The sequence below is a fragment of the Rhinopithecus bieti genome, unplaced genomic scaffold (genome assembly GCF_001698545.2).
Source record: "Rhinopithecus bieti isolate Rb0 unplaced genomic scaffold, ASM169854v2 scaffold_25988, whole genome shotgun sequence".
NCBI classification, from domain to species: Eukaryota; Metazoa; Chordata; class Mammalia; order Primates; family Cercopithecidae; genus Rhinopithecus; species Rhinopithecus bieti.
In genome coordinates this window covers 91,620-111,771 of record NW_016811679.1, presented here as the reverse complement: position 1 = coordinate 111,771, position 20,152 = coordinate 91,620, and the positions used below count along the sequence as shown (strand labels likewise).

Genomic DNA, 20,152 nt, shown 5'->3' with positions numbered 1-20,152 from the left:
CAATTAATAAAAAAAAAAAAAAAAAAAAAAAAAAAAAAAAAAAAAAAAAAAAAAAAAAAAAAACTTTATCATGGTATAATCTGCGTACCATAAAATTCATCCATTTTCAGTGTACAGTTCTATGGTCTTCATAAAATCTACTGAGGTATGCAACGATCACCCCATCCAGTTTGAGAACATTTCCATCCCCCCAATAAGATCCCTGTTCCCATTTACAATTAATCCCTGTTCCCACACTCAGTCCTAGGCAACCACTAATTTCCTTTCTATTTGTATAGACTTGCCACTGCTTGTGAATTTCATACATTGTCAGTTGAACTAAAACTTACCGAGGCAAATTCCTTCAGATTTTTCCCAAAATGATTCCTGTCAGTCTGACCTTCATATGGAGTGGCAGCGATTCCAGCCTGCTTAAGTTCCTGTTTTCTTCCCCATAGAGTTGGAGCATTTAATTTCTACATCAATTAAAGGGCTCTGGTATTTGCTGATCTCCATCTTCTGACCAAACTCTTCATTTCCCCTGTCCCAGAAATTTTCCCCTAAGCTCTGTGGGCTAGGCATTTTAGACAGGAAATAATAAGGATCAAGATTCTGATAAGACCACAAATAGAACTAACCAAAACAACAAATTATGCCATCTAGGATGTAACTATGCATATTTATATTAAAAGCTCAGTTTAATATTGACTGTTACTGTTAACTCCATCTCTTTGACAGAACTTATACACATACACACATATTGGGATTTGAAAACTAAGGAGGCCCCAGGATGTTAGAGAACCATGACTTGAGATCTAGCTTCTAGTTCCCAGCAGTATAACAAAAGAGTCAGCAGTGACTACTTTAACTGCTCAGAACCTTGGTCTCCTCAGCTGTCTGATTCTGAGATTCCTTCCCTGTGCTTCTATATAAAATACAGCTGGGCTGTTTTTAGATTGCTTTGGTTAACCAAATTGTCATTTTCACTTACTTCAAATCTGTCCACACTTCTTGATTTGTTTGCAGTGGACAAATTCAATTTGGGTAAAGTCAATGTAAATGTCTATAATAAGCATTAAACAACTATAAATTGAGATTGAACAACTATCAATTGACATTGAACAACTTTAAATTCCTGATGGAACTTCGCATTTGCACTGTCGTTCCTGAATTCTCTTTCTATATTTTATAATCTACTAGAAATGCAAGATCAGGCAGGACCTTTGTTTTTTGTTTTTTGTTTGTTTGTTTTGCAATGTGGGATACTGTTTTACCTCATGCAGTAAACTTAGAAAAAGAAAGAAGAGTTTTACACGTAAGTTTATGGTTGTGTCTTGTGGCTTTACTTGCTGTTTGCCATTGGAGTCCATGTGACTTGTTATTCGTTTGAATGTTGATTACTAGCAGTGAATCATGGCACTTCCTTTTAAAAGATAATCTGGAATTTTCTAGGAGTTCCAGTGGCTCTTGCCATTGTGCTACATTGAAAGGCAACACTTAGCCACAATATTTAGGAGGAAGCGTCTCGTGTTCTTATAGCCAACAGCTGTACCTCTGCTCCAGAGTCACTTTCCCTTTGCCCAATCACTGCAGACAAATTCTCATCTTTGACTTTCCTTTGACCTCTCTCCTTCGAAAAATGACTCCAGTCCCACCACCTCCTCGGCCTTGCTAAATAAATCCTTCTCACCTTTCAAGTCTCAGGCCAAATTCTAAACACTACCTCAAGGTTTTTCAACCTTGGTATTGTTGACATTTGAACTGGAGAGTTCTCTGTTATGGGGGCTTGTCCTGTGCATCGTAGGATGTTTAGCAGCATCCCTGGCCTGTACTTAGTAGATGCCAGTAGCACCCTCTCCCCAAGTTGCGACAAACCAAAATGTCTCCAAACATTGCCAAATGTTCCTTGGGAGCAAAATTACTCCCAGCTGAGAACCACTGTCCCACCTAAAGTCTTCCCTTTACTGTTCAAATCCCAAGTGGCTCTTCTCTCCTCCGAGTTGTAGAAGTTGAAATAAAAGAATTAAAACCCCAAAGTTTCTTAAATAGATATCAGACATGGATTGGACAGCAGATGGGAAAAGACAAGACTGCAATCTTTTATTTGAAAAAAAAAAAAAAAAAACTTATTGAGTTTCACATATTTGTTAAACATCTTCTCAGCAATCAGGATTGACAAACAGAAACAGATGAGCCAGCAGACCAAAAGAAAGTCCATAAGTTCTACTTTTATTACAGACAATAAAAATTAGCATTTTAATTTCTTTTGCAACTTGCTGGACAGCGTTTTTTATGTTGTATTTCTTCTGCATAAGGTCCAGTAAAGATAGACAGCCAATGTTTATACCTTCCGGTCACATTCCACATGTGCCCAAGGTACCCCAACATGACCCAACCACAGAAATTGATCTCCAATGAGACCCAGGTCAAGGAGCAATGGGGTGAGAGTTTTTGGATCCCTGAAATTCTTTGATAAGAAGTAATTCTTAATAGGTTGCTGCATTTTTAAAAAAAGTTTTATGGTAGGCTTTCCCCGCCACCACGATTTTTACTGTTTTTCTTGGGGAAAAAAAAGTACTAAGTGGAAGTACAGAAAGAAATACAGATGCAGAAAAACGTGTTGGCAAACTTTTCCTGCAGAGACAACCAGTGTAAATATTTTGACCTATTTCCTTCCAGTCTTTTTTCTATGCCTTAGTTGAGATCACATTGTACATGTAATTTTATTTCCTATGTCATCAAAAACTCTTCGTAAGCATCATTTAAATGGCTGCAAAACATTACGCTGAACCAAGATTTCCTTAACCAACCCACATCATTGGGCCTTTCACATCGTCTTTAATGTTTTGCTATTATAAATAATTCTGAAAAGAAAGTCTTTGTGTATAAGTTTTAATCTGTAGTTAGTATTTCCCCAGGATGGAATTTTAGAAGGGGAATTTCTGGGTTACTCATGGGTTTTATTTGTTTGGCTCTGATATGCCATCTTCTTTCCTTGTACTGCTATCCTTTTTTATTATAGATCTTTCACTGGCCAGCTCCTTCCTTTTTTCCTTTGACTCTGCTTTCTACAGTTTCCAAGTCTAGAATTTCAAAGCCAATCTTACCTGAGACAGAGAGTATTTACAGTTTCTATGACTGGACGCGGTGGCTCACGCCTGTAATCCCAGCACTTTGGGAGGCCGAAGCGGGCAGATCACCTGAGATCAGGAGTTCGAGACCAGCCTGATCAACATGGAGAAACCCTGTCTCTACTAAAACTACAAAATCAGCTGGGCGTGGTGGTGCATGTCTGTAATCTTAGCTACTCGGGAGGCTGAGGCAGGAGAATCACTTGAACCTGGGAGGCAGAGGTTGTGGTGAGCCAAGATTGCACCATTGTACTCCAGCCTGGGCAACAAGAGCGAAACTCTGTCTCAAAAAACAAAAAAGAGTTTCTACAACTTCCCTTCATGCAACCCCAACTCAATGGGACTTGAGCTAAGTCATTCTCTCAGTTCTGGTATACCGTGAGCTGGCATAATTCACATTGCTTTAGGTTTCCAAAGAGCCAAGGGACCTGCTTTCCTGCCTCCGACTTCCTAACCACATTTTATTGTGTTCCACACAGCTGAGAGAGGCTACACACCTCCTCATGGAAACCCCAGTGTAGCACATTCTATCAGAGCCCAGACCATATGTCATGCTGAGCATGCCAGCCTAATTTCCAATGGAGAACACCTGTGAGTCTTTGCCTGCAGGCTCTTCCTGGGCCTAGGAACATGCTCATGGAGCAGGCCACAAGTGCTGAGGAATTATCACTCCCAGAAAGGCTGTTTTTTGTGTTCTCTTACATGGTGGTCAGTCAGGTGTAGCCACAAGAGGGGACACAGGAGAGGCGCAGGAAAAAGAAGTTTTTTTATACTCACAGGTCCTAGAGAAACTGCACGCCAAGAGGAGGGGTCACATGAGAGGGAGCACTAAGGGAGCCAACTCAACCAACCAGGTGGGGTAGAGCCTGTGGGCAAGTGCCTTTATCAGGGGGTCAGGGTGGAACACACAAGAAAAGTGCAAGGGAATTTCTTTGATCTGTTTAAATGTTACTAAGTCACAGTCAGGGGAGGGTGGGAAAGGGTACTTGTGGCAGGAGCCAACTTTATCACACTGGTGCACCTGGTTGCCTGGGCAGGGTGCTCACAACCTGTCTGTGGGGATGTTGAGGCAGCAGGAAAATATGAATTTTGAAAACTTACAAGGAGATGCTCCATCAATGATTGACAGGAACTGGTGGATAAATACCCCAGCTCCCTCTCTCCTCAGACAGTATAACTCTGAGGCATGTGGTCTGCCTTGTTTCCCAGAGGTTCCCAGCAGGAGTAAGCTCCAGTTGCCTATAGCGGTGCCTTAGTAATAGCAAATGCTTTACTGGTTTATTCTCCCTTCCTGCCTGCCTTTCCCACTCACCTACCTGGGATTCCTGTGAGCACCTCCCAAATCAGCTACCTGCTTGTGAATCCTTGTCTTAGGTCTGCATTTTGGAGACTCCAAACTAAGCCAACCAGTAATGTAGGCTAGTCCTCACCAAATGTTCACTCAATACCTGCTATATAAGTAGTACTGTAGAGCTCTAGGAATTGCAAGTTCAAGACTTTGCCCTTCAATTTCAGAAATTAATCTTATTTGTGTAATTTTTTCAAACTATGTTCTAGTAACTTCTAAGAGCATTCAAAAGCATCAGGAGCATTCCACACACTATTGTGGCCATCTTAGCAACAGCAAATTTGGAAAAAGTACAGGGGTTGATTAGGGGCCTGATAATCTTAAAATTAATTAACAGTAGGAGAATCTGATTATTCAAAATGGTAATTACTTGTTATTTCCACCACAGGATATGAAGTGCTTGTGATCAACACCTACAGGTTGCTCAGAATTAATTCAGCAGGCTTTCAAGTGGTATACATTGTATACTTTTTGAGAAACAAAGATAAATCTGTGTTAAAACTATAGTCATGACTGGTTTACATTACCCAATATACCCCAAGTAACTCTAGCCAGTGGTATAAGCCAGTACTTTGTTGATTCTCATTAAGTAGCCTTCAGACTTGGAGAACCTATGTAGTTGTTATCAAAAAGTAATTTTCAAAACGTTTGTCATTTTTATGAAATAGTCACAAACCCAGAACAAAACAGTACTTGTTATGAATTCTTAGTTAGAAGTTTATCCCGAGTCTGTTGACTTTAAATTGTGTATAAAATAATATTTACTTAACAACCTTGGCTATTTAGTTTCCTTTCTGGTCTTCCTAAATTAGCATGTTTCTCTGTATGGCATGGTAAATAAATACAAGAATGAAGTTACATAAGATGGGCATGCTACATATAGTTAGAGAGAGGAGATAGTACATAAGGTTATTTGCCCCTCAAGTAAATAGCCCCATATTTATTGGCTTCAGCATGGCTAGTAAATTTTCATGATCCCTGGGAACACCATGGCACTCTAAGGTTATATCAAATGATATGCATCCGAAAACTCTATACTTTTTATTGAATCAAGGAATTGGGTAGAATACTTTAGAAAAATATGGCAAAATATAACATTTAAACATTGAGATGCACAGAGGAATAAACCTCAGTATCTGGCACACTGAACACATGTGAAATATTTCGCTCCCAAACAATGCTGGAGAAGCGGGGTGTGACTGCATTAAAACATCTCATCTAATTAGTAGTGTCTGTTCTGGGTAGCTTTATTACAGCTGCTTCACTTGTGCTCAACTCATTGTGCCAATGTAAATACTGCCTGCTTAAAATCATTACAGGAGAATAATGTTTTCCCTTCAGCTAAAAAATGACATATCAAAAGCAAATGAACTCACCACTGTATGATTTGCTCATTAATCATTACTAAAGTTGGCCTATAATTACAAAGATACTGATGAGAACACCCTGTCACATCACTTCAGCTCTGCAGCAGGACTTTTAAAAGTCACGTTGAGCATGTTTAAAGCTATTCTTTTGGTTTCTTGCTATTGTTTGTTTGTTTGTTTGTTTGTTTTTTAAAGAGGGCAGCCATTCTCTTAAAACATCTTGCATAAATGGATGAATTCAAGCTCTGGGAGACAAATCATCCATTTATCCAGTCTTCTAAGACACTATTCATAGCAAAGGATGGGATAGGTGTGGAGGGGAACTTCAGAAATAACAGGATTCTCCTGGTATTAAAGCAAAAACTCCATCCAGGAATACACACACACACACACACACACACACACACAGGCATACACGCATGCACACACAGGCACCCCACACACACTTTTTATCATACTTTTTTCAACAGCTTTATTATTACAGTAAAATACACATAACATAAAATGTACTATCTTAAACATTTTAAAGTGGACAATTTAGTGGCATTAAGTACATTCAAAATGTTTTACAACCATTGCCACTACGTAGTTCCACAATTTTTTCATCACCCTGAAAGGAAACCCCATATTCATTAAGTATCACTCCTCATTCCCTCATTCTCCTCCACTCCCAGCCTGTGGCAACTACTAATCTACTTTCTGTCCCTATAGATTAGCCTATTCTGGACATTTCCTGTAAGTAGAATCGTACAATATGTGGCCTTTTGTGCCTGATGTCTTTCACTTAGCATAATATTTACCAGGTTCATCCATGTTGTAGCATGTGTCAGAACTTCATTCCTTTTTATGGTTGAATAATATTTCATTGTACAGATGGACCACATTTGATTTATCTATTTCATCGTATTGCTTTTTAAATTTAATTGATCTTAAGTATACTTGTATTTGACAAGAATGAGAGTCCTTTTTTAAATTCATTTTACTTTGAAAACCAAAGTATAGGTCACCCTAGTTGGCTTTCGTGCCTCTAGATTAGTACAATAAATAGAGGGTTAAGCCTCTGTGTTGTTTCTAGAGTCAATTACTAGAATTCTCTACACAACAGCCTCAACGTGTTAAGACTATATAGCATGGAAAACATTAGTTTGAACCATAGGCAATTGCCAATATTTGACCATTTTCATTTATAAAATAACAATTGTATGATTCAAACTATTTCCCTCTGTATTAGGTTTCATAGAGAATGTCATTCTTTTTAAAAATAAACAAACAATGCCTTCAACATAGTAGATATCTACTAGGTGTGAGTTCCCTTCCCCTTAGGCTTCTTTAAAATTATGCAACAATAGTGATTCTCAGATAAAGTGACTTTACAAAGATCATGCAGCAAGGGATGCCCCAGTATCACAGTGCCCTTGTAGGCAAGTTCTCCCATTGTACTTCCAATTTCTGAGGAAGAATTGTGCCACGTGGTCCCTCTTCCCAATAAAAGAAAGGAGAGGATCATAAGGCACAAAGAGCCCATAAGATGAGGAAGAATATGAAGTCAAAGTTCAGTTGTAAGGAAAGGTCTCATTTCTACCCTGCCCAGTAAGATCACAAGATCACAAGATCACAAGTTATCAAGAAGAGGCTAAAACTCAGGTTGCAGGTACATAAAGCATGAGTGCTTGAGAAAGAGAGAGAGAGAGAGTACTTGTCTGCTCACATGCCCATATGCCCTTAATGTGAATAACAATGGGATTATGAATCATTTTACGACTATCAATGACTCTTCTCTACCTCATTAAAATAGATGATTAATGATCAATTCATCATAAACCCAACATTAGATCTGACTACCACCTCACCTTGAACACTGTGCTGAAAGCTCTCTATTAAAAGCAGAGTTTGTGTGCTTTTGCAGCCATTGTTTTAAAATATCCCTGGAAATGTGCTCAGTTAAAACTGGAACATGGTGGTGGTAGTTCTGATCTGGTGACTAAATCAAACTTACTAACTTACAGACATGACAGAGTTTTGACTGCATCTATAATTTGCATTTTGTCCTTGAATCGGACATGTAGCAAGCATTTTATTTTTTAGCAAAATTATTGTATAACTGGGAGGATAAAGATGGAAAACAACTGTTACAAGGTTTGCATTATGTTACCAGTAATCAGATAAAATGTTTTCTTTTCTTCCAGTCTCCCAAATCAGCATTTATTAGTGCTGCAAAAAAGGCAAGATTAAAGTCCAATCCAGTCAAAGTACGCTTCTCTGAGGAAGTCATCATCAACGGCCAAGTGTCGGTGAGTTTACTGTCTGCTTTGTGACTCAGGGAAAGTCAATGAGGCAGAAGCTTTGTACTCAAACAAAGTCAGTAGTCCCACTGGAATGACTGATCTGAAATTGGTCATTGGTTTTTACAGAGGTGTCAAATCTCAAGGTTGTAAAGGGCTTGAGAGATCATCAGGTTGGGCCTGAATCTCCTCTAACATGGTCAGAATATGTGGTAGTCCAGGGTTTCCTAGAATGCTTCCAGTGTCACAGACCTCACTGCCTTGCAAAGGAGTTCATATGATTTGGGATCAGTGACACTGCCTCATTCATACTCAGTAAAATATGCCTCCTTGAAACTTCCACCTATTTCTTCCCATTCTGCTAACTAAGCATTCTTCCATATGATAGTACTTTATGTATTTTGAGAAAGGTATTGTGTTTCTCCTTTTACTTCCCCAGAAAAGCCTAATCTTTCAACTAATCAGGCAAAGAAGTTAAAATGATGGAAAAATTTTCTGTAGGCAACCACAACTGAAGAAATACTGCCCACATCTCCATAAATAGATCCTGATAGAAATCATTATTACTCAGGCACTTAATTGATCTTCAAAATGAATAATGCAAATATCAACAGGATGTTTTCTTTTGACTTTTCTCCCAAAATTTACTGAAGTGTTTTCAGTTTTTAGAAAACTAACATCCAAGGAATTAATATTTTTTGGACCTTTGAAATGCCAGAGCATTGCTGTTCTGTTGGTATTGTTTAAATAAATCCATGAGGATAAAATCTCGCCTACAATATATTCATTATTGGTCACAAACTCTTCTGAGGTTGGTTCTGGATCTGAATCTGAAGATGTAGGCCTGTACATCCTGGGCAAGGCATTCATGCTCCAAGTGTCTTCGAATCAAAACTTACTGATCCAGGGCTGCCCCACTTGGGGTCCAGCTATTGTGATGCTTGTGGGGAAGGCTGGAGGCTGTGGCTGTACTGCCCTGTGAGCATGGTCTGTTCTGTGCTCCTCAATGCGTCCCATCACTCTGGATGCATGGTCACTGTACATTATTAATTTGCAACAAGAGTGTCCCAGCTGAAGGGTGGAAGGTACAGAGGAATCAATATATAGCAGAAAGTCATCTGAAACTTTTCTGCCCAGAGCTTTCAAGCATGTAATTGCGCAACCAGGTAGTTTACGCATCTTTAGAAAGAATATGATTCTAGAAGCTGCTACAGCAGTGTCAGTTCATCCCTGGATATAACAGGACTCCTGCAAGTCAGCTGATGTGTGAGGACACCTCTGAGGATAATCATCTCCTGAAGCCTCCACTGCCCTGCCACAGGTTTGTGGATGGCAGGGATGTTCAGTCATGTGGATGCTCCTCAGACTTCATGACTGTCTTCATTTCCAGTTTACTCTTGCTCTTCTGAGTCACTGAGTGCCATTTCTTCTGGACTGGGATCAAGATTTATTCAGTGACTTGGGAGCAAGACTATGCGGGAAGTCCACAGAAGCAGAAAGGAGGGGGAAGAAATTCAGGAAAAGAAATAGGAAGTGAAAGGCAGGAGGCCCATTATGGAAATACTTAGGGACTGAATTCTCCCTGACACCGGCAAATCCCTGAACATCTTGCCTTCAGTTCCCTCATTTGCAAAACAAGGGATGTGTGCACTCATGACTCTGAGTTCTCCTCAACTCCTGGGACTTTATGACCAACTACATGTGAATAACTCAGCTCACTCCTGGGACTTATAGAACTCATTAAGTGTGCCCTCTTCCTCCCTCTTTCTTCTCATCTCTCACTACTTCCAATGAAAGAAAAAATGCAAAGAAATAACATTTCTATTGTTTGCTTTTTGTCATGTTTCAAGCTGGCATCTTTTTCTGAGTTATTTCTAGGTTATGATCTTGTTCATTATAGACAATGTTTTACTCTCTTAACACACTAAGCCATTCCTTATCTTTTCCCTTGGAGTTTAAGAACCATTCCTAACTGGGTGAAAATAGTTTCACAAAATAACTTTATACTTGAAGCTTATTTATGCTGGTGACTCACCGTCATGACACTGCCAGGCACCCACAGTACCTCATCAAACAGCATCATTGCTGGTCTTTGTTCTGCTCAAGACGTCCTGCCCTGCTTAGGTCTGGGCTTGTAGTTCCAAATGTCAAAGCCTAATTACAAAAGAATCGTGTCTGCAATCATGTGTGCCAGTGGAGAATCTTGAGTTAAAAAAAAAAAAAAAAAAAAAAAAAACTCATCTGATTGACTTTCTGATGAGCAAATGTATTTTGCTATGAGCAACTTAACTCACATATCACCAAAGGAACGCCTTGGTTGGCCTTAGAGAGTTTGATTGTTTTTTAATGCCATGCTTAGAATAAACTATAGATGTGCTGCTACTGCAAAGAGAAGAGTCATAATTTGATCAACTTATACCCCCCACTTTTTTTTTTTAACAGGAAACTGTTAAGGACAACTCACTTCTTTTTATGCCAAATGTTTTGAAAGTCTATCTGGAAAATGGGCAGACCAAATCATTTCGCTTTGACTGCAGTACTTCCATTAAGGTAAGATGACCTGGTAAACTCTGTCCCTGTACTCTTTCAGGTACAACATGCAGGACACTGTGAGCCATTCGTAGCAGTATCTTCTTTCAGAACTATCCCTTTATTTCTGCAATTTTGTTGATCGCCTCCATATAATGTACTCTGTGAATACTTCAAACCAAACCAAAACCAAAAGCTTAAACTAAGAAGGTTCTGCTCTTTTATTTCTCTTGGTGTTGCAAAACAATATAATATACTGTCAGTGAAGAAACACTAGAGCTAGTCATTTTAATGCAACTACAGATGAATTAAAATAGTGTGACTATCACCAAGGCGGCTTGGCACCCTGCCCAAGGCCAGCATGATTTCTCAGCAATATCAGCTGCTCAGAAGATTAAGATGTTAGCTATTAATTGAATATCTGCTACTTTGGTGTCCAGCAAAAAACAAGGGGTAGAATAATGTAAAAGTAACATTTACTTTTAATTTCTGTAACCAATTTCATGGTAATGATGCATAAAGAGGCAGAAATGAGGCCTGCTTCTTAGAAGAAGGGCTGGAAAGGAAGACTCACAAAGCAATCCTATTCTTTCAGAGCCACAGGTGAGTTTTAGATAATAGGTATTATAGCAAAGCATATGGGTTTTTTTCCCCACATGCTTTCTTCCTGGAAAAGAAAAGTACAGCGCCTCTTCCTTTTATTGGACAAAAGTATATTCAGAAATTGATTGCTCCCTAATGCTTCATCAGCCTAAAATAGGCTTTCTTCACATGGCACAGTAAAAAAGATTTTATGAAGGTAAAAGAGTACCTTGTGATGATCTGTACAATAATCTATCAAGAGAATATCAACTCTCTGTTAAAAAATGTCTATCAATATCCGACCTCTAATTCTTGTTGGTTTTTTTAATTAATCAGCATAGACCTCACACGTAGAAGCATTTCTGCAAAGACCCACTCACTGTGTATTCTTATTGTCATTATACCAGCAAGCAGCTTGTTTTGAATTGCTCTAAGTATATAGTGGCTTAACAGGTCATGCAGTGGAAAATATTAGATTGATGTTGGAGCATTAAATCATACTTAAATCATTCCAGATGAAATATTAACTTCCTTCACACAAGACTTCTAATTTTAAATGGTGATGTCTGGAAAGGACTTCTTCCCTTTTTCCTCATTCATTATCAATTTGTGGTGAGATATTAATGTAATTATTGATCAACTAACCCAAGAGTAGGCAAACTTTTTCTGGAAAGGGCTAGATAGTAAATATGTTAGGCTTCGTGGGCCATTTGATCTCTGTTTCAACTACTGAACTCTGTCATTGTATCAGAAAAGCAGCCATGAACAGGTGGGTTTGGTTAGTCCTTAAGACAATGCTCAGTTTTGATAATTCACTCAAAGGACTCACAGAACTCAGTAATTTGTTATACTCACAATTACAGTATATTATAGCAAAAGAATACAGAACACGATTAGCAATGGGAAAGGCTCATAGTCAGGGCACAGGAGAGAGAGAGTGGAAAGGCTCCAGAGGTCCTCTTCCAGTGGATTCATAGAGATAATGCTTAATTCTCCCAGAAATGATACGTGACAGTATGCATGAAGTACTGCCAACCACAGACGTTCACCCAAGCCTTGGCATCCAGAGTTTTATTGGGGGTTTGCCACATAGACACAGCTAACTACCTGCATGGTTGACCTTAGTATTCAGTCTCTCCAGAGTTAGAGCTGATATTATATGGCCCAATGTTCTCACTATAAATCAACTGTTAGCATAGACTATCTGGTATGGCCCAAGACCACCCAGTAAACAAAAACACTTCTATCAGACAGGACAGTCCAAGGGCTTACAGGTTACTTCCTAAGAGTGGGAGCAAAAGAGCAAATTTTTCTTTAGGCAAGGCAAGGTTAATCTGTTACTTCACAGTCAATATGTGAACAAATGGGCATGGCCAGATGTAACCCACAGGTCACAGTTGGCAGACCTCTGAAATAACCCACAGAGCTACATTATTACAGCTCTCTCTGACACCATGGCCTTGTTTTGTGTTGCCAACTGGTCAACTCCCTGCCATTGGACTCCCTACCCCACCTGAAGACCTAGGTAAAGACTTGAATGCATTTCTTAACAGAAATAAATCTAAATGTAAGAAAGCCCGTTGTTCATTCCCTCCAGCCTCTTTATTACGGAACATAAGCAAGACTAAGTTTGATTTCCCTGAGGATTGCAGATGACAATGAGAAGACAGGAAGCAATGCAAAGAGTTCACATCAAATTCAAGTTATCTTATCTTGTACCTAACAGCCTCATTATTACAATAGACACTGGCTGGTAGGTATAAAGTAGAAATAGTATAGTTATGAAAGGAATATGACATTGTGTGACAAAAATTGCCAAAATTCTTGCTGCAGAATTACAATAGGGAAAAACTATTGCTATTGATTTTCCAGTGTCCTCCCTGGTGGTTCAGGAAAATGCTTTATAAAGTATGTGTTGTCACACAAAGGCTGGTTTTGTTTTCTCTTTCCTGGGCTTTAAGAGAAAATTATAAAGCAGGGAAATCTTTTTTTTTTTTTTTTGAAATTCAACATAGTCAAGGTATTTCTCTTGAATGATTTTTTTCAGGCGTGGGTGGATATGGGGATCTTTGATTTAACGGGGCCTGAAGAAATTGAAAAAGGACCACAGAGAAGGATCAAAACATCAGAAAAGTCAGTAAAAGAAACTCTAAGTTTTCACTCTAAGGTTTCTTGATCTTGGCACTGTTGAGATATTAGGCCAAATCATTCTTTACTGTGGGGCTGTCTCTGCATTGCAAGATGTTGAGCAGCATTTCTGGCCTCTACACACTCCACGGCAGTAGTATTCCCAACCCTATTGTGACAACCAAAAATGTCTCCAGAAATTTCCAAATGTTGCAGTGGGGCAAAACTTCCCTATAGAATTTTGAGCATCTGAGTATAAATTATCTTTGAGGGATCATTTACCAGTTTTCAAGTACATGAAAAAAGTATAGGTTGAAGAGATTAGTTTTACATTGTAGTAAATGTGTGTGTTTGTATGTGGAAGACCTTTCTGATCATAAATGCTTAATCCTATAAAAGATTGCTGACAAAGCTTGCTCATTCCACCTTCCCCAGAGATGTAAAATAAATATATGTATATTACTATGGTGCCCTCACTCTGTGCCAAACAATGTTATAATAAATGCTTTGTATGTGTGAACTCATTTAATCCTTATATCCGTTCTGAGATAAGCATTATTATTATCCTCAGTTTACACACAGGGAAACTAAGATACTTAGCGACTAAATAACTTCCCCAAAGCTGCACAGCTAATAAGTAGTAGAGCTGGGATTAGAAGCCTAACTGTTTTCTTAGCCTGCATTCCTTACAACGACTACACTGCTCTTTCAGAAGGGTAAGCCAGGGTCAGCAAGCAGATATTTCAGTCTTCACAGTCTCTGTTGCAACTACTCAACTCTGCTGATGCAGCACACAAGAGCAGCTATAGATTTTAGATAAACAAATGGGTATGACCATGTCCCAATAAAACTTTATTTACAAAAGCTGATGGTGAGCTAGTTTTGGCGTGCAGGCCATGTTTTCCAACCCTTGAGGCAGACCACTTTCAGAACTGGTTTAATTGCTACCCCATTTAGAAGAAAGGAGAATTGAACTGGCTATACTGCACAATCTATTGACAACCTTTCTATATCAAGAGCTTACATGATATTAAGCTCCTCCTCCAGCTATTTACCTTGTTAAGTCTCTGTTTTGAACTCCATAAAGATTTTGAATGATAGAGGAGGCCAGGAAAAGGGCAAGAGAAAGAAGACTTCATTTCTGTATCTTTTTGGAGCATTAAATTTCAGAATCAACCAAAGGTATAAAATTTCAAGATTGGCAGCCTACAAGTGTAACACTTTTCAGTCATGGTAGACTCCACAAGATGGCAGCCTTGATTTTGGTCTCATCATGTTCGTGTTTCCTCTGTAAGGATGTCATCTTAACCCTTCAAGAGAAGCTCTCCATCAAAGGCATTGAACACTTCTCTCTCATGCTGGAGCAGAGGACAGAAGGGGCCGGAACGAAGCTGCTCTTGCTTCATGAACAGGAGACTCTAACTCAGGTCTGTGAAATCTCACCCTCAAGTGATGAGGCTGCTGGTTAGAGCAGAGGTTGCCCAGTCCAAGATTTCTCCCCCACTCTAATCCTGTAAATGTATTAATTGTATCCCTGGGTATCCTCTGTAAAGGAAGTGCTGGCATTCTTAATGCATTTTGCACCTCAAGGTCATGTTTCCCTTTCTGCCCATCTTTTGCAGACTGTCAGTTAGTCTCCCAACTAGATTTGTCATTCAAAGTCTCACCAGCAGCACATTGAGAATACAGCTCTGTAAAATTATATTTTATGTGATTACAGTGACCTGTTCACCTGTTTTGGTCAACAATCTCTTGAAACCATTAAAAAGAAATGGTTTCTGGGATTATTTAAATTAATCCAAAATCATATTTAATTGTTTGAAATTCTGGGTGCATACTTAAGACTATTTTTGGAAGCCTGAAATCTCTGCCCCAGTCCTGCCCGCTATAAATATATGATCTACCAATGTGTCCCAGTTCCTGATTACCAAGATGCCACCCCCATCTGTTCCCTGGGGAGACAAGCAGGCTGCTTGGCTGCTGAATTCAGCGCAGCACCCTGACTTTTCTTGTGACACAAGCAAAGTCTTTGTTGAATGTATAAAAGATTTCAACAAATTCCTCTTCCATAGGAGAGATCAATGATAACAGAACTTTATGAAGAGGGGTAGGAGAGGACACCAGGAGGAGAAGCATCAGATGCTGCCAGCTGGATGGAGTGGCAAAAACTGTTGTCACACTAAAGTGCTTTTTGGTTGTTGTGTATAAAAGCTGGTGTCCCACACATTGGGTCCTGCAAATATCCCTGATTCTCTTGATTCAGTCCAACTTTTTGTAATAGATTAGTTCTAAAGTTGCCATCTGTGTTGATTTATTTTTTTGAGACAGAGTCTCACTCTGCTGCCCAGGGTGGAGTGCAGTGGTGCAATCATAGCTTATTGCAGGCTTGAACTCCTGGGCTCAAACAATCCTTCTACCTTAGCCTCCCAAAGTGCTGGGATTACAGGAATGAGCCCCTATACCTGGCCTCTATCGAGTCTAAATCTACCTATAGATATTTTAAATCACTTCTAATGGTTATTATTTAACCTGTGCCAAACACTCTTGGAAATAAAGGACTTATTTTATGCTTCATTACAGGGGCACAACCCCTGATATACAGAATCTGTCATGTGAAAGGTCAGTGTCTGGATCTGAGTTCCCCTGGAAGCAGAACTTAGGGATTTGAATGCATGTCATTTATTTGGGAAGAGATATCTGGAAATACCCACAGAGGAATGGGGAGGAGAGATGAGAAATATTGAGAGGCCAATAAAGAATGTATTATCAAACCAGTTTCCACTATGGGTAACTGGAGCTCAGTCCTACTAGAGAGCATTGAAAGACAGTGTAGGACACACCTCAGAGGTATCCCACTGAGAGGCGAGGGAACTGGGACATGTGCCTACCGACATGCTGTCTGTTATTGATAGTGGGCTGCTCTCTTGTTATTCGGGTTTGCCTTGTGCTGTCGAATGGTCACAGGTGTTTGCCGTAAATACCCTTCAGCTTATAGCAATAAATGCCAAGGGGATATGGGCAGACATCTAGTTACTATGAGTCTAATGAAACTCCCCACAACGTTCTGATCTTTCTGGTTATATTTTCTCTCTAAACTTTTATCTACTACGTAGCCTTTATAGGAAAGCTTCATGCTGATTTAGTTGGACAAAGATTCTCTAAAAGTCTCTTCTGATGCTAGGTAAACAAAACTTCTTGCTCCAAATACTACATTTCTTTTAAAATGTTGGAAGGAAACAAACTCCTAATAATCATTCTTTCTTTATTTTCATTATAGAATCAGAACTAAAAGTGAAGCTGCTAAAATCAAGTACTATCTCTAGGGAAAGGAAAACGGATTTAAATATCCTGAAACAAACCAGCCTATATGGGCCTTTTGAATCAATGCCATATGGCAAACATTGATTGCCTACAAATATTTATAGGCATGATAAAGTGGAGAGTAAGAATTGATATTTTTTCCAATAAACAAATCATTTTTAAAACATTTTAGTTTTTCTATGAAAACCTCCCAATGGAATTTTTAAGCAACTCTGCCTGAATTTCTGGTGGTTTGATACTAAACTTCTGCTAGAAAATATTATTTATATACTACTTAAAGTTTCCAAGAAATTGTTTGTTTGTTTATTTTAGAAAGTGTTACGAACTGCCATTTCTAATGACTTGAAGCAACCTTTTTGCATTACATTAATTCATTTCCCAAAACTAGTGTAACCTTTTGATACTAAAAGTAAACTCAAGATAAGATGACTTATGGAAAATTCAAGAAAAAAAAGTTGAACCAGTAATTAAAGGAGTCAGAGATATGGTGATTCCTGACTTTCTAACACACCAGAACAAACCTTCTGGCAAAATAGCCCATGAAGTCACTGTGAAACACTACAGCAAGGCTGATCAGCACTAGTGGCCTCTTAGGGTCCCGAATTTCTTTATTCCTTGTTTGCTTTACCATCAGCCAGTGATGAGTAGCCGATAGTCCTCAAGTCTCATGAATCCACTCAGCTTTGCAGGCCTGCGCAAAGCCAGAAAGCTGGTGTGACTACTCAGGATGCCCACATCTATACAAGTAGGGTGTCTTTTTCCTTTGGAATTCTTCTGTTCAACAAAGTTAGTGAACTGTAAATACATACACATGCATGCATACACACACCACGGGACTCAATAAAGCTATTTTATTTAAAATTTTCAATTGCAGCTCACCAACATTTTTATATTGCCAGATTTGTCCCCTGCAGAAGAGTATTACACACGACTGTGTTGGTTCATGCTGCATGGTTTTCATTTTGTTTTGTTGACTCCTTGAAGGGAAATCGATGAGCTCTTGCCTTCTTTCTTAGAGTCCAATGTCTTTCATTCATTCAAGTGTTTATTAAACACCTATTATTATTTATTAATTGATTTCCTTTTGTTGCAAAAGGAATTAAGAAATGAACTTCTAGTATGTGACACATACACTGTATGAAAGGAAAACAAACTGAAACGAGCCATGGTCCTTAACCCTGAAGAACCTGTGGTATATTTTAAGCTCCGTTGAGCAAGTGGAACAATATCATCATGATATCAGAAGTTTGGAGTAGTTTGGAAACTTGTAGAATCTGATGTACTGCATGGGCCAAAACCTCTGTCTTCCTACTCTCCAATGTGATGTCATCTAAGGTTGACACTATCATGTTTTCATTGCAAGAGTCAGTCTGGAGTCTAATTTGGAAAAACAAAACACAGCAATGTTATGCAATAATAAACCATACTGGACAATCTCTCTGCTGTCCCTTTGGATCCCCTTTTTGTACTCCCCAACATAGATTTGGGGTGCTATCACTAACAGCCAGCATCTGCAGATCTTCTTTCAAGGACTGCCCTCAGACTACCGGAGACCATCATGTCCAAACCTGGAAACTCTCATCCCCTGGGACAGCTCTAAATGAATGACTCATCAATGCTCCTTTGGCTGAGGTCTCAGCAGCTCTGTGGTATAGCTACCGCTCCAGAGTCTCCTGCAGGATCAGGCTATAGCTACTCTCTGCTGGGGTTCCCTGAGGAGGCACCCTTGCTTGGCTTCCTCTTCTTTCCTGACCTGCTTCCCCCACTCCCTTACTAGCCTCTCCTGGGAGCACTTTCTTAATAAGTCCCTTGCACACAACCCCTCATCTCAGGGTCTGCTTCTGGGGAACCCAACCTAAGTGGCAAGGTTATGTGTAGTTTTCAGAGAATGAGTATCTATAAATAATAAAAGAATATCCGCTGATTCTTTCCTTAGTGTCCAAAAAAAAGTTGACTGCTTCAGTGTCCCTCAGCCATTTCTCAGCACTGAAGGGTTCTTGTGTGATTTTTCTACTCTTCCAGGTGACACAGAGGCCCAGCTCCCATAAGATGAGATGTCTTTTCCGAATTAGCTTCGTCCCAAAAGATCCAATTGACCTTTTAAGGAGAGATCCAGTTGCTTTCGAGTATCTCTATGTTCAGGTATGTTAAAATTTTGGCATGTTTTATATCAATGTTGTGACATAAACTAACTTTGGGACTTTGCCCAGAATTCTTTAACTTGAAATGTTTCTTTTTTGTCCCCCACCTCAAGCTCAGTGAATCGTACAATAATTGTATGATGCTCTTTTGATTTTTACGTTTGATTTTGAAATAATTTCACACTTCCAAAAAAGTTGCAAGAGTAGTCATCTATACCCTTCACCCAGATTCACCAGTTGTTAACATTTTACCACATTTACTTTCTCTTTAGTATGTGCACGTGTTCTCTCTCCCCACACAAATACACATACAAATGTATATAATTTTTTTCTAAACCATATGAAGGTCAATTACCAAAATAATTCTGGTTTGCTCCCAAATGCTTCAGTGTGTGTTTTCTAATAACAAAGACATTTCGTTATACAATTATTATACAAGTAACAAAATCAGGAAAGTAAACATTGATACATTTCCATTATCTCACCTACAGTTTATATCCATATTACGCCTATTATCCTCAAAATGTCTTTTACATATACATTTTTTTCTAGAACAAGATGCACTGCAGGATCCCATTTTGCATTTAGTTGTCATGTCTCTTTAGTCTCCTTAAATCTGGAACATTCCTCAGCCCTTTTTTGCCTTGCACGAGCTTGGTAGTTTTGAGGAGTACTAGTCAGCTATTTTATAGAAATCTCTCAATTTGGGTTTCTCTGATATTTTCTTATGATTAGATTGATGTCATACATTTTGGGAAGAACAACACGATTGACTGCGTCCTCAGTGTAACACATCAAGAGGCACATGATGTCAGTTTATCTCTTTAATGGCAAAATGAACTTCGACTCTTGGTTAAGGTGATATTCTCTGAATTCACCCAAAAGCTACTACTATTCCTTTTGTAATTAAAAAGTAATTTGTGGAGAGTCACTTTGTAGCTCTTTTTATTTATTTATTTATTTATTCATTCATTTTGAGATGGAATCTTGCTCTTGTCACCCAGGCTGGAGTGCAATGGCACAATCTTGGCTCACTGCAACCTCTGCCTCCCAGGTTCAAGTGATTCTCCTGCCTCAGCCTCCCACGTAGTTGGGATTATAGGCGCCTGCCACCACGCCCAGCTAATTTTTGTATTTTTAGTAGAGACGGGGTTTCGCCATGTTGGCCAGGCTGGTCTCAAACTCCTGACTTCATGATCTGCTCACCTTGGCCTCCCAAAGTGCTGGGATTACAGGCGTGAGCCACTGTGTCTGGCCTGTAACTCTTATTATCTTCTTCATCAAAGTCTCACCCACTAGTTTTAGTACTAATTGATGCTTTTTTTTTTTTTTTTTTTTTTTTTTT

The 20,152-nt window shown here is 39.1% G+C and overlaps 1 protein-coding gene across 1 annotated transcript in view; it reads left to right on the top strand.

Annotated features, from left to right (window-relative positions):
- Window positions 1-20,152, top strand: part of FRMPD4 (FERM and PDZ domain containing 4) — a 236,564-nt gene that overhangs the window by 182,812 nt on the left and 33,600 nt on the right. Inside the window, 4 exon segments of the mRNA XM_017894671.1 lie at window positions 8,012-8,116; window positions 10,550-10,657; window positions 14,641-14,772; window positions 18,689-18,808. Of these exon segments, the coding sequence (XP_017750160.1) occupies window positions 8,012-8,116; window positions 10,550-10,657; window positions 14,641-14,772; window positions 18,689-18,808 (465 nt within the window).